The sequence below is a fragment of the Phaseolus vulgaris genome, chromosome 5 (assembly GCF_051622355.1).
Source record: "Phaseolus vulgaris cultivar YP4 chromosome 5, ASM5162235v1, whole genome shotgun sequence".
Lineage (NCBI taxonomy): Eukaryota > Viridiplantae > Streptophyta > Magnoliopsida > Fabales > Fabaceae > Phaseolus > Phaseolus vulgaris.
This window is the reverse complement of record NC_143502.1, coordinates 19,410,510-19,424,633: the sequence shown is the minus strand read 5'-3', so window position 1 is coordinate 19,424,633 and position 14,124 is coordinate 19,410,510. Positions and strand designations below refer to the sequence as shown.

Genomic DNA, 14,124 nt, shown 5'->3' with positions numbered 1-14,124 from the left:
ATGTGTATTTAACTCCGTATAATTAATATTGGGTCTTAGATAATCAAATTTGTTGTTACATAATTATGTTGGACTAAATATTGGTTATTTGCTTCTTGTTTTGTATACAAACATATCTGATGTATTTGGAAAAGCATCAAAGACAACCCCTGTTTTCAAATCACCCAAGACAAGAATAGATAAGAAGATATAGACATAAGTTTAGACAGGAGAAAACACTAAGGTTTGGGGGCAATAACATATATATCTCATTGATAAGCAGAGCATTGCCCTGATATTAAACATATAACAAGCATCACCGTGCACAAATTTTTATTCCTCAAAATGCATCCACCCTTCATAATTTATGGTGCACAAAATCACTGAAAGAGATAAACTTGATCGTATCCTTTTCTGCAAGTTGCAAAATGAAACTATGTAAAAACTTTGCTATGTGCAAGGCAATGGATACTGTGAGAAAGATTAACTTACCCTGCAGCTCCACCATAAGTGGGTTGGTAATTGTAGATGAGATTGTCTCGCACTTCTTGAGCATTAGGTTTGTTTGAGGATTTCCTAGCTTCACTGCTCCCAAAATTCATCAAGATGACACACATGTTAACCATTCACAATTACATGTTCAAACACAACCACCAGACCAAAAACAAAACATATACTATAATACAAACTAACAAAAACAATGTAAATCATTACACTAACCTTGTTGGTGTAGGCATTGTCCAATGATAGTAGAATTATAAGTAAAGATATAATAGTTTTGCACTAAACAATATCATTTATCATATTGACATTATTTTTGTATGGAGTGATTCATTGTCTATAGTAAGATTTCAATCTAAAATCTTGTATAAATAACCAAAGTCATACTTCAGCATGACACATTGATTATTTTAGAAAAAACGTTAACCACTGTCGTTAAAATTTAAATCTGATTTTTTTTTTCTTAAAAATGTCATTTTTAATGTAATCTCACTTAATAAAGAATGTATTTTGTAAATTCCTTAACTAAAACTCTTATACAATTTCTGTTAGACAAAAATAATCATAAGGGGAAGAAAGTTTAACAACTATATTTTCTCTTCTTTTTTTTGTAGAGTGTAACAAAGCTTAACCATTTCACAAGTGGATGGAGTGTATAAAAATTGGATCTCAGACTCTTAAATGACCATTCATATTAAAACTAGTGGTATGAAGAAAGAGAGCAAAAGGGGTACAACAAAAGAAAGAAAAGTAGACATAATTGCTTCAACTTTCACCCTTCTAAAATAACCACTTATACTTGAGAGAATTAAAAAATGGAAGAAAATATGATGTGTCCTAACCTCACAAAAAAGTTTGCAGTGGACTGAGTAACCCGAACTGCATTTTCTGTGTGAGGAGCTTTCAAAGATGTGGCCCATTCAAAGGCATTTTTCTGCAACATTGTTTTGGTAGAAAGGTGCAATATAATTAAAATATAAAATTGTTAAATTATGAAATTGAGAATTACTAATAAAAAAATAAAAAAGTAGTAGCAAATTTATAAATTACCTCTGGTTGCCATAGGTTAACTGTCACAGGATAGTTCTTACCACGTGCTGTGGTAACAAAAATCTAAAATCATAATTAATGATAATGTTAGAAATTTTAACCAAAAGTAATGAGAAATTAGAATATGAAGAAAAATAGGTTTAATTAAGATGAGGAGAAGACAACACTAATTTAATAAATACCTTGTCATCTCTATCTGTGGATGTGGCCAAAATGTCAAAAAAGTTTCCTAAGTTTCTATTATATTGAAGCTTGCGCGGGGTTATGGCATACTGTCATGTAAAAAACATACTAATATTACATCACTGAATTTAAAAATATATAATAAAATTATAAGGAATTATTAAAAGTGTGTAGGAAACAAGAAAAAAAAACTCACTATGTCATAATTGAAGCCTCAAATATATAAATAAGTAATTGACAACAGAAACTCACTTTATGATTATGCAGCACAAGAGTTTCTATGCTCAGCAGTGACAACAAATCTGAAGGAAATCTATAAAAGAAAAAAATTGTTAAACTTAATCTTTCATTCTAAAAAAATGAAATAGTAGTAGATCAATGAATTTATTGAAAAAATTAATTTGTAATATTAAAAAGTTTATAGCAATTAATTCATATACTGTTATTTCCATGTTTCTTCATAGATTGAAAATTTATAATGTAGATAACTTACCTTTGATACAGACTTCCTTCATCATTTGCACTACTCCACAGTTGAAGATAACTTAGCAAACTCGATGCATTAAATGTTTCAAGAACATCACCTTGCTGTTTCCATGAAAAACTAAAAACATAAATACACCACACCACAAAAATGTAACAAAAATCAAGAGGGAAAATATTAGTAATAAAAAAATGAGAGAAAATATTAGAAAAATATACATTTCACACCCCTAATGTAAAAATGACAATGAAGATAACTTACATCAGCTACAATCTTTATCAGCAGGTTTCCACCTAAGTTGAGGCCTAGTACTGGGAAGTGGTCTCCAGCATCATTTCTCTCTAAAGCTTTCTACACACATAAATAAAACAAATTCCATTAATAATTTTTAAATATTAAAGTTTAATATAAAAAAAGTTTAATTTACCAATATGCAACTTAGTAGAGGAAAAATGCAAAAAAGAATTATGGATTATTTTTGTTGAAAAAAAGGATAAAAAATGAACTTTTAAAAAAACTTTCCTCCCATGACAAGTTAGATTTTGTGAAAAATATGGATACAATTTTGTTAGCAAATATCAATGCTCATTAAGGGTACAAAATAAAAAAAAAGGTGCCATATTTTTGTTTTAAAATCTATTTCCACAAGTCCCTACTAGTGAAAAGGATTTGATCCAGGAATCTGAAAATTAAAATAGAAAATTATGGATGATATTAATTAATGCAGTTTAGAGAGTTATTAGGAAAATATAATGATGTACCTTGAAAACATATTGAAGAGTTTGGAGATATGGACCAGATGTAGCCCACCCACCAGTGAAGAGCACTCCATTCACCAAATCCAGTTTCTGCAACAAATCAAACAAAAAATGGAACTTAGCCTACAATATCTCAACTTTATTCTTCTCCTCCAAATACATCTATTCAAATACATTTCAAACACTTTTCATTACTCCATTTCAAGAAACTAAGATATAACCTAAATGCTAAAATCTTAAAATAATAATTTTATAAATCCTTTTACTAGTAAATTCTTCATCTTAAAATAATAAATTCTTTTGCTGTAAAGGTAAAGCTCAAAAGAAATAATTATTCGGACTTGATATTGGTCTAGATTTTTTTGTTAATTTCGTACTTTTCTTTTGATTTTTCTTAATAATAAGTTTTTATTTATATTTTAGATTTATTTTTCTTCATTTTGTTAAGAATTGGACTTTAAAACTAACTCAACCTCATAAAATCGGCTCAATGAGATGAGGTTTGCACCCACTTATCTACTATGAAAGACTCTAATCTCTAATCGACGTGGGATCTCCAACACATTTTTATAGGTTTTATATCCCATAGATATTATTTTTATTTTTTAATAATATTTTTATATAATAGTAGATAATTGTTAGATCTGGATGTATCAAAGTGATATGTCATATTTTACAGTGATATCAAGATTCTAAATTTTAATTTTGTAACATTTTCTTAATTATTTTGTGTTATTATATAATTAAAATTTATAAAAGCAAGTCTCGTTACGTTTATAAAATTAGACTCTTTAAACAAACTTTATTATCCCAAATAATTAATATCCGACAGCCAAAAGGTCTTGAGTCTAAAAGAAAGAGTAGTATTATGCATACTTTTTCATGAATTAAAATAATACACAATAATCACGTGTTGGTCATTAGGAGACACTTTTATTATTAACTAAAATTTATATTTTTTTTTTGGTACAGATTTTATTTTTAAATTGATACTCCTACCTTTTTTTGTCGATTTTTTTATTATAATTTATTTGAAAGACGAATCACGTGAATTGTTTTTTTTTGGTATTAATTATTCCTTATGTATTTTATAATATAATTTTGACAAGATTTACCTTGTTAAGGTTCTGAGGTGACTCGTTGTAGAGAAGAGGAATAACTCTAGCACCACCGGACTCCACGAACTTCACGTAGGAGGCCGCGATGTATGAAACGTCGCTGACGTTGCTGAGGCGGCCGGAGGATCCGTCGCCGGGGTGCGATAGGATTCCGATCACCGGCCTCTGGTTAAGCTTTGAGTCGGCTGCGGCGTAACTCGAGGACGAACTCAGTGAGTTGTCCTGGTTGAGCTGACTCGGCAAAAAAATGTGGCCATCCTGGGCAATAGCAGCGACAAGGCATGTGAAGAGGGTAACGAAAAAGAAAAGGCTGAAAACGTTGTCGTTTGACATGGTGTAGAAATGGACTGATGTTGTAGCTTGAAGGAAAATGGCTAAGGAGTGTGGCTATTTATGGTTGTAATTGGCACGTGTCAATGTAATTATTTACTTTTTCACTGTCTTTTAATATTATTTTTTCAATAGACCTGTCTGGAAAAGAAGATCGCAAATCAACATGTGACAAATAAATTTATTTATTATTTATCTTAAGAATTAAAAAAATATTTTTTTAGTAGTTGAAGATTTTATTTGAATTTAATAAAATTCATCGGATCTGGAATCCATTCCCTTTTGCAATAAAATATTAATAATAATCTTAAGATTATATTGAGAATTTAAATTTTGTATAATAGATTTCATAATAATAAAAACATGTCAAAATTCGGTTTTCAGAAGCTAAATTTTCAATTATGAAATGCAGAATACTAAAAATTCACTCAATACTTCATGTTGTAAATTTAACTCCCAAAAATCGAATTCCACGAGTAATGTTCTCACATGTTTATTTGTAGAATCTTTTTAAAATAAGTTTATTGAGGAAAAAAATTGGTTCTCTGCATGTAAAAAAATGAAATCTTAACATGTTACTGAAAAGAAAAGAAAAAGCACTATAAAAAGGAAATAATTTTGTGACCACATATAGAGTTATCCTGCTTATAAATTATTATTTTTTTATTTCTTTTAATAATGTTTCTAAATTACAACTCAAAATTTATATTTAAGGGTTCTGGTGAGAGAGAAAGTAGTAGAAAAAAAGTAGTACCTGTATTTACAGATTAGGATCCCAAATTTTAGAAGGTACGATTTTTTTTATATATGTTAAAAATCGAAAATTATAATTATTATTAGTGTTGTATATATTTATATTTATTTTTATTATAAAATAAAAATAATATTTATTAATATGTTTTTCATCTATTATAGACAAATATTATTAATATATTATATGAAGGAAAACTAACATATACAGGCTTTTACTTTTTAGTCCTAAACAAACTTTTCAACTTATTTTTTTTTTTTAATTGTTATAATGCTTTATGAGATCTATTCTCGTAGTTATCACATTTGTTATAATAAGATTTATTGTGGCGATTTCAAGGTCGCCAAATTGTCACTTTTAACCACTTGTTTGTTGCTGTAACATGTTAGCAATGTTAGATTTTTTCAATGCTTTGTATTTTGAAAGTGACATTATTTCGTATGTCTTTTATTATTAATGGATATAATTTTGGAAATGAAAATACATATTTGTTTTATTATTTAGATTCATGTTATCAATATATTTTCCTTCAATTATAGACCAATATTATTAATATATTATATAAAGGAACCAAACATACATTTAACATAATACATTTACCTTATTTAACTCGATAACTTATTTAACTCGATAACTAAGTACTTAATACTCAAACATTTATATTATTATCAACATAACAATTTTAGTGCTTCATCAATGTTTAATCGACAAAGATCTATAATAATGAATACTTTTCACAAAGTACTTACTCAACTCTATATACTCATTTATACTCATAAATCTCAAAGATTTGTACTAACTTCAACGTTAGAGAGTTTTTTGCATGTGAATCTCCCTTCTTTCTTTGTGATGGGTCAATATCGCAAAACTCGATTCATAGAGAAGTTACATCTTTTTTACATTGTTCTCACACCAATTCTCGGTAAGAACATTTGGTGTCCACTATGGGGGTCAGGTCAAACTTTTCCCTGGTCCACAAATCTTGAAAAACTAGACAAGATCTCAACCTATTCTACAAACTCGAGAAAATAAATCCTCCAACAAACAACACTTTGACAACCCAAATTAAGGTTCTCCACTTTGACGACCCAAATTGAGGTTCTCCACCGCAAAAATAAGGATAACATGTGAAAAGCAATGGAGAGAGCACTCGACCATATGTAGGACAAGATCGATAGGGACATAGAATCCCTGAAAGAACAACATCGAGTAGAGAAGGAACAACACCAAGTGAAAATGTAGGCACTACAAGAGCAACTCGCCACAACGAACAATGATTGCCAGACTACTCACGGTGAATAGGCCGAGCACACGACCAAATCCCAACCAGCTCTTTCTTTCCAAGCACCTACTCAACCCATCAATCCAAAATGCATGTTCGGTCCCGAGGTCATCATGGAGGGAAACTCAGGGTTATGATCAACAACCCTTCAAGGAAGTCTCAACCCCTGCCCTGAACAAGACGATGAAGGCGAACTTGGTGGGTTTTCATCCTTTTACGCCCAACCTTATGGGAACCCGACTGCCCCAAAAGTGGAAGTGGCCAAGTTTAAAGAAGTACAACGGGAGGTTGGATCCAAAAGCCCACATCAAGCCCTACTCGCGGCAAACCAACTTGTTCTCAGAAGATCTGGTCGTGCATTGTAGGCTCTTTCCAACTACATTTTCGGTAGCTGCCTTGAAACGATACTACTATCCACCACGAATTCTATAGATTCCTTTGAAACTTTTCGTGCAATATTCCTAACTCGATTTACCGATTGCAAAATTATAGTCGCCACCTTGGCTTCACTACACAATGTTGTACAAGGGTAGAATGAAACCTTGCGACAATACATGGCTCAATTAGCCAAGGCGTCGTTGAACATCCCTGATTTCCATCCAGTTGTGCCCATGCATGCTCTCCTGGTAGGACTTTGTTCGAGAAAGTTCCCAGACACTCTCTTCATGGATTCTCCCATCGACATGGACAAGGTTCACAATCTGCAGCCCGATACATCAACATTTTGGAGAATGCTGAAGCTAGAAGGAAAATCATGAAGTCATTGACCCCATCCACATCGACCCAACCTTTCAAGAGGAGATGAACGAGAAAGTTTAAAAATTACACCCCCTTGAATACAAGTTAGGACGCAGTACTTCGAGAGGCATGCAACCTCAAACTACTACGACTACCTTTTTCAGCAACCAACACCCCTCCGCTGACTCAACGAAGTGGTGTAGTTACCATCAAAATGTGGGTCACACGATCGAGGAGGATTTTATGTTTGATTTGATTGAAGAACTAGAGCAATCAGGCACTCTCAATCATTTTTATGCAGCAAGCACACCCCAATCTTACAACTCAACACAATTAGTGTGGTCAAGGTCACAACCAAGGCCAGTGGCGAGGAGGCCGAGGTAGGGGATTTCATGACGAAATTCAAGGCTGAGGTCAAGTTGTCCAACATGAGAAAGAGGTTGCAGAGTTTGAGCATGAGCAAGAAAATCAACCTTGATAAGATTTAGAGAGGCAAGAGAACAATAAACACCATTATAGGGGGATTTGCAGGTGGATGATCATCAAGCTTGACCAGAAGGAGGTACCTTCAGAGTATAAACTCTGTTATCAACCGCTCCGATCTCTACCCGCCTTCACTTTCACAAAGGAAGACTTCTTCATTCGTTATCTAAAACGGGATGACCTAGTTGTGGTGACAATCATAATAGACAGTTGGTGAGTAAGGAAGGTGTTCATTGATTAGAGCAGTTCAACTGACATTCTACATTATTCTATTTTCCAAAAGCTGGACATCCCTTCCTCTACCATACAATCCTACCCAGATTCATATTAGAGAGAGTGCACACAAGAGGATACGTTGACCTACTAATAATGTTCAACACGATCAAGGCACACCAAATCGTGCTTGTTTGGTACATACTCGTTGATGCAGACAAGTCCTACAATGTTATCATCGACAATAAAACTCTTAATCAATTGGGAGCCATTGTGTTGACTCCACACATGACCATGTTGTTTTCAGGCGATAAAGGGGAAATTATCACAGTGAGAGCGAATTCGTAAACTCAAAGTGTTATGCTCAGAGCCACAAAGTCAGCCCATATTATGTGAAGACCTCGATCACAAGGGCAACGGACAAAGACATAGCCCACTCAGAGGAGTACGGGGTGTTGGGTCTATTAGTGTCTAAGTTCAAGAGGGGAGGGGTGAATTGAAGTTATAAAATTTTCGCCAACACAAACTGGTTTACAGTATATCAGAGGAAAAATAACATATTGATTTTAGAATAAACAAATTGATTCTTCAAAACACTTTAACACAAAACCAGAACTTGTTCAGATTAGTATTAAGATCAAACAAGGAATCTGAAGAACAATTGAGTGATTTTCACAACAGCAGTATGAACAAAAATTGCAATATCAGATCAAGTACAAATCCTTTGATTAAACTCTTTTTAAAGAAGATAAATCTTTATCAAGAAGCTTATTAGGAAATAGTTTGTCCTTAACCCAGATAGCACGCAGATTCAACAAGCTTTATGTACGATTAAAAGAATTGTCCTGATCAAAGAAAAATAGTTTGAACAAGCCCAGAAATAACAGATTCAATTTTTAATGAACAAATTTATTTCTTAACAGATTTATCAATTAATCAAGAAAAGAAGTGCAGGGATGAGAAGATTTATGCAAGCACGGTTTATACTGGTTCACTCATAAAGAGCTACATCCAGTTTCACCTCACTCCAAGGTGAAATACACTATAAACCAATTCCAAACAATTATAACACAACAGTTCTTGAAACCTACAAGAACAATACAACCAAAGCTGAAAAACCCTATTTCAGTACACCTTGCACTCCAAGAAATCCTATCAAAGAGTGACTAACACTTACGCCTTTTACAAAGATTGAGAATGGAGGTCAAGGAGGAGTTGAAAAGAACCCTTGGCTCCTAGGAGTGTTGTGAGGAGTGTGAAGAGTGACATGTCAGGCCTAATTACTTGAAGAATTTGATAGAGAGATTAGAGAGGTGTATACCCTAGAGAGAGAAAACAAGGAAAGCTTAGCTTGCAGTATGGCTTAGCCAAGCACCTCCATTTATAGTAGAAGGGGACAACCAAAGTTATAAAGAGATAGGTGGGAAATTTGAATTCCAAAAATTTAAAATTGGTGCCTATTCTAAGTCACATGACAAGTGTGATTGTGTGTCAACAATATGACTAATTTAGATCCAATGATCGACCTAGGGTTTTAACGCTGGCTATAATTAAGCATAATTATACCCTAAGTAGGTTTTAGAAACCTAACCCTAACCTTAATTTACTTAAGGCCAAATACAAGCCAAAAATCTACACTACTTTTAAGCAAGAAAGTTTAAATCCTATTATAGGTTAAACCACTAGGTTATAGCTCCTTCAAACATGTATAAAATAATGTATCTGCTTGGAGTATGTCCCACTCTTCTTGGATTCTTCTTTCCGCTGCCCTAGTGGTTGGTCATTTGCTGAGGGTTCTGCCATCATCCCCTCTCTTGAAGAGGATTTATCCTCAAATCAATAGTTTCTGCCTCATCATCCGTGCTACCTGCAAAAGGTGTTAGATCAATAACATTGAAAGTAGCATGTACTCCATATTCCTCAGGCAAATCTAAGTGATATGCATTATTATTTATTCTTTTGAGGATCTAAAAAGTACCATCTCCTCGGGGACCAAGTTTAGACTTTCTCTGAGTAGGAGATCTATCTTTTCTTAGGTGAAGTCAAATCCAATCTCCCTCATTAAAAACTACCTTTGTTTTCCCCTTATTATATGTCTTATGTATTTCTCATTTGCTTTTGTATGAATTCTAATCCTCTCATGTAATTTCTTAATAAATTCAGCTTTTGCTACCCATTACTTATGCACAAATTCACGTGGATTAGGTCAAGGTAACAAATCTAAAGGAGTATGAGGATTAAAACCATATACAACTTTAAATGGAGAAATATTGGTAGTCTTATGGACCACTTGTAAGTAAACTCTATATGGGGAAGGTACTCATCCCAAGATTTGTGATTCCTGTACCGACCAGTTCTCGGTCATCGACGCCAGAGGAAGACCTCAGACATCGGCGCCAGAGAAAGACATCGGACATCGGACATCGGTGGACTGATAGTAATGGTGGGCCACATAAGCTGGGTCCCACAAATAGTATGAGTTGACATGAAGTCAACGCCCAGATACGAGAAAAGGCCTAAGTTACGAGAGGATCATGCATAGGGTGTGTATGGTACATTCGGGTACGACACAAGCAAGTGTTCCTTGAAAGCGCAAAGGCCCGTTAGGGTTAGGGTTTCCAAGAAAAGACTGCATGCATGACACGAGAATACTTAGGGCACCCATAGAACAGATGGCCCTACAGCAATGGTAAATGAGTTGGTACCTTGGCGGTCATACTGTTAGTCGTTGCGCTCCAGTAACGGGAAGTCTTATGTGTCAGATTACGCTAAGATTGTGTAATAGCGGCGCAAGGACGTTCTCCCAAGAACCCTAGATATGGGTAACAAGGTACACCGTTTCTAAGATGGAAACTACTTTATACACTTACTGTTTCTTTGCCCCAGTAATGACTTGAGCGTTGGAGTGCAAACGACCACCAAGGCGCCCTTTTGTCTTTACAGGTGAGAAGTTTTTCAACCCAAGGGAGTTCGATTCTCAGGTGGAGACAGGCGGGCCAGAGACAGTCGTACGAGTCAACCGGCGAGCGAGTCAACCGGCGAGAACAATTCCCTTTCATGACTAACCTAAGCATAGTTGATAAAGAGCTATTGATGACCTTTGTTTGTCCATCAGTTTGAGGATGACAAAAGACTGGAAAATTTAGTTTAGTTCCTAGTCTTTCCCAGAGAGTTCTCCAAAAACGACAAATAAATTTTGGATCTCTATCTGAAACTATAGTCTTAGGTAGTCCATGAAGTCGTACCACTTCTATAAGGAAGAGTTTAAATATGTTTTAAGCATAATCCACTTTATGGCAGGGTATAAAATGAGCCATCCTACTAAATCTATCCACTACCACAAAGATGGAATCAAAACCTCTTTGTGTCCTAGGAAGCCCTGAGATAAAATCTATGTTGATGTCTTCCCATAGGGCACAAACAAGAGGTAGAGGAGTATAAAGATCATGAGGCATTAGACTTAACTTTTAAACATGAAATACATCTATTACAATGTCTTTGGACATATTTTCTCATATGGGGCCAAAAGTATTTTTCTTTTAAAAGATGTAGAGTTTTATCAACTCAAAATGGTCCATGAGACCTCCTTCATGTGACTCTTTGACAAAACACCCTCTCTAGATCTGAATAGACATTTCCAATCATTTCTAGGAAATATTTCAGCCTTTGATGTTTGAGAAAGGCTCTATCTCCTGCCAAATTTTCACTCTTCAGCCATGAAAATTCCAACACTTTGGGTACAATTATTTGTTTCATGCTTGTCTCATGTATGAATTTTTTCATAGCTTCATAATCTCCAGCAAACCAATTTTCCAGAATTCCTTGGCTGCTATTAGGTTGCTCTCCGGATTTCTTCTTTCTGTGTGAAGAAGATGCCATTTTTAGATCTGTTTTATCTACACCTATTCAACAAGAAATAATACCAACTAAAGAAAATGTTAGTGCCGAGTTTATATGATGGAAGATAAAACTAATAAAGTAGAAAATGTAAACCTGGAAAACTTGTAAGAAGGAAAATGTGGGAAACAACTGTTTTAAAACCAGATTTATATAGAATAATAAATTAGGTTCAGGATTCAAATGTAGTACAGAAGAGTGCATTTTTAGGTGATGCAAGAATATATTGAAAACATGTTTCAAATATCAAATAAAATATGTTGCATAATCAATGTATCAAATCAGTTAGGATTTCCACACATCAATGTCATAAACCTACTGATCAATAACCATAATAGCAGTCAATGGTCAAAGAGAGAGAAATAATTATTTCTCTTTCCAAGTCATAACTGTGATTTTGAAACAGGAAAAACAACACGTTAAAGCAGGAAACAACAAATTTAAGTTTTACTGCAGTGGACAATTTATGCTAATAACACCCAATTCATTTAGCAAAAAATTAAATCTCTCTTTAGCCATGGGTTTTGGAACAGATCAGCTAGTTGTAATTCAGTACCAATAAATTTGATCTCACAAGTTCCATTTGCAATATGTTCTCTTAGGAAATTATGTCTAATTTAAATATGTTTACTCCTAGAATGCATCACAGGATTCTTAGAAAAATTTATGGCACTAGTGTTATTACAATGAATATGTATTTTATTTAAGAGAATTCCAAAGTCCCTTAGCGGTTGCCTTAGCCACAGTGTTTGAGCACAACAACTTCCAGTTGTTATGTATTCAGCCTCTGCTGTAGAAAGAGCAACAAGACTTGTTTCTTGCACGCCAAGAAATTAGACTTGATCCAAGCATGTGGCAAGTTCCACTTGTGATTTTCCTGTCAATCTTGCAACTTGCAAAGTCTGAATCTGAAAAACCAGTTAAATTCAAGGAAACATTGTTTGGATACCATAGTCCAACATCTTTGGTTCCTTGCAAGTACTTCAGGATTCTCTTGGCTGCATTGTAGTGTGATTCCCTTGGATCTGATTGGTATCTTGCACATAAACATACAACAAAGATTAACCCATTGCATTTTGATTGATTCACTGATTTTCCTGCATGATCCTAATCCTGTTGATAGCTTGTTGAGATTGGCGTGCTGATTGCTTTGCATTTGTCCATCTCAAACTTCCTAAGCAAGTCATTGCAGTACTTAGCTTGATTTATGAAGATTCCATCTTTGAGTTGTTTAACTTACAATCCAAGAAAGTAATTCATTTCCCCCAACATGGACATCTCGAATTCACTTTTCATTACTTCTACAAATGCTTCACACAACTCTTCATTTGTGGATCCAAAAATGATGTCATCCTCATAGACTTGCACAAGTATAATGTCTTCTCTTTTCTTCTTTATGAAGAAGGTTCTATTAGATGTGTCTCGGTCATAACTTTGAGATAGCAGAAAGTCACTTAGCCTTTCATACCATTGTCTAGGGGTCTGCTTAAGTCCTTAAAGTGCCTTCTTGAGCTTGAACACGTACTCTGGATGTTTGTGGTCTTTAAATCCTGGAGGCTGAGAAACAAACACTTTTTCATTAATATTCATTTAAGAATGCAATCTTTACATCCATTTGGAATAACTTGAATCCTTTTATGCTGAAAAGTGCTAAGAGGAGTCTGATTACTTCTAGTCGTGCCACTGGTGCATAAGTCTCATCATAATTTATTCCCTCTTCCTGGTTGTAGCCCTTAGCAACTAGCCTTGCCTTGTTCCTAGTGATAACCCCATGTTCATCCATCTTATTTCTGTACACCCATTTAGTTCCTATGATGTTCATCTCGGATATGCTTTTTTTCTTCTGCCTCTTTCACCCTTCTTGCTGGCTGGTTTTTCTTTATTTTGATTGTTTGGACAATCAATCTTTATCTGACCTAGTTTACCACAACCAAAGCAAGTGTAATTAGAAGAATTTGATTCATTGGATTTAGAGTACCTTTCGCTTTGTTGAGTTCTGTCTCGGTTTTTCCTTTTTAGGAATCTGCTGAACTTTCTGGTGAGCAGACTCAAAATCTCAATATGTTCAGGATTTTCTTCTTCATCACTTGTATCATGATGTATGCTAGTCTTCAATGCAATTTCCTTGGTTCTTCTCTCCACTGTTTCTTGTTCTTTCATTCTTTTGAGCTCTAGCTCATGCTCCATCAGTTTTCCAAACAATGCCGTAGTGGAAAACTTGAATAAATCTCTGGTTTTAGAGATTATTGTCACCTTAGGTTGCCAACTCCTGTCAAGACATTTCAGCACCTTAATGTTGAGCTCTTCCCTATAAAAACCTTCCCAAGTCCAGTGAGATGGTTTACAATATGTGTAAA

The 14,124-nt window shown here is 34.3% G+C and overlaps 1 protein-coding gene across 1 annotated transcript; it reads right to left on the bottom strand.

Annotated features, from left to right (window-relative positions):
- Positions 1-224: 224 nt before the first annotated feature.
- Positions 225-4,530, bottom strand: LOC137835268 (gamma-glutamyl hydrolase). Its single transcript, XM_068643696.2, has 10 exons — positions 4,071-4,530; positions 2,959-3,045; positions 2,459-2,548; positions 2,207-2,301; positions 1,966-2,026; positions 1,713-1,802; positions 1,531-1,593; positions 1,323-1,414; positions 472-564; positions 225-393 (listed from the first exon to the last, which is right to left on the bottom strand). Exons 1-10 carry the CDS (start codon positions 4,404-4,406, stop codon positions 360-362), a joined length of 1,041 nt encoding a protein of 346 aa, XP_068499797.1. The 5' UTR covers positions 4,407-4,530; the 3' UTR covers positions 225-359.
- Between the last annotated feature and the right edge of the window lie 9,594 nt (positions 4,531-14,124).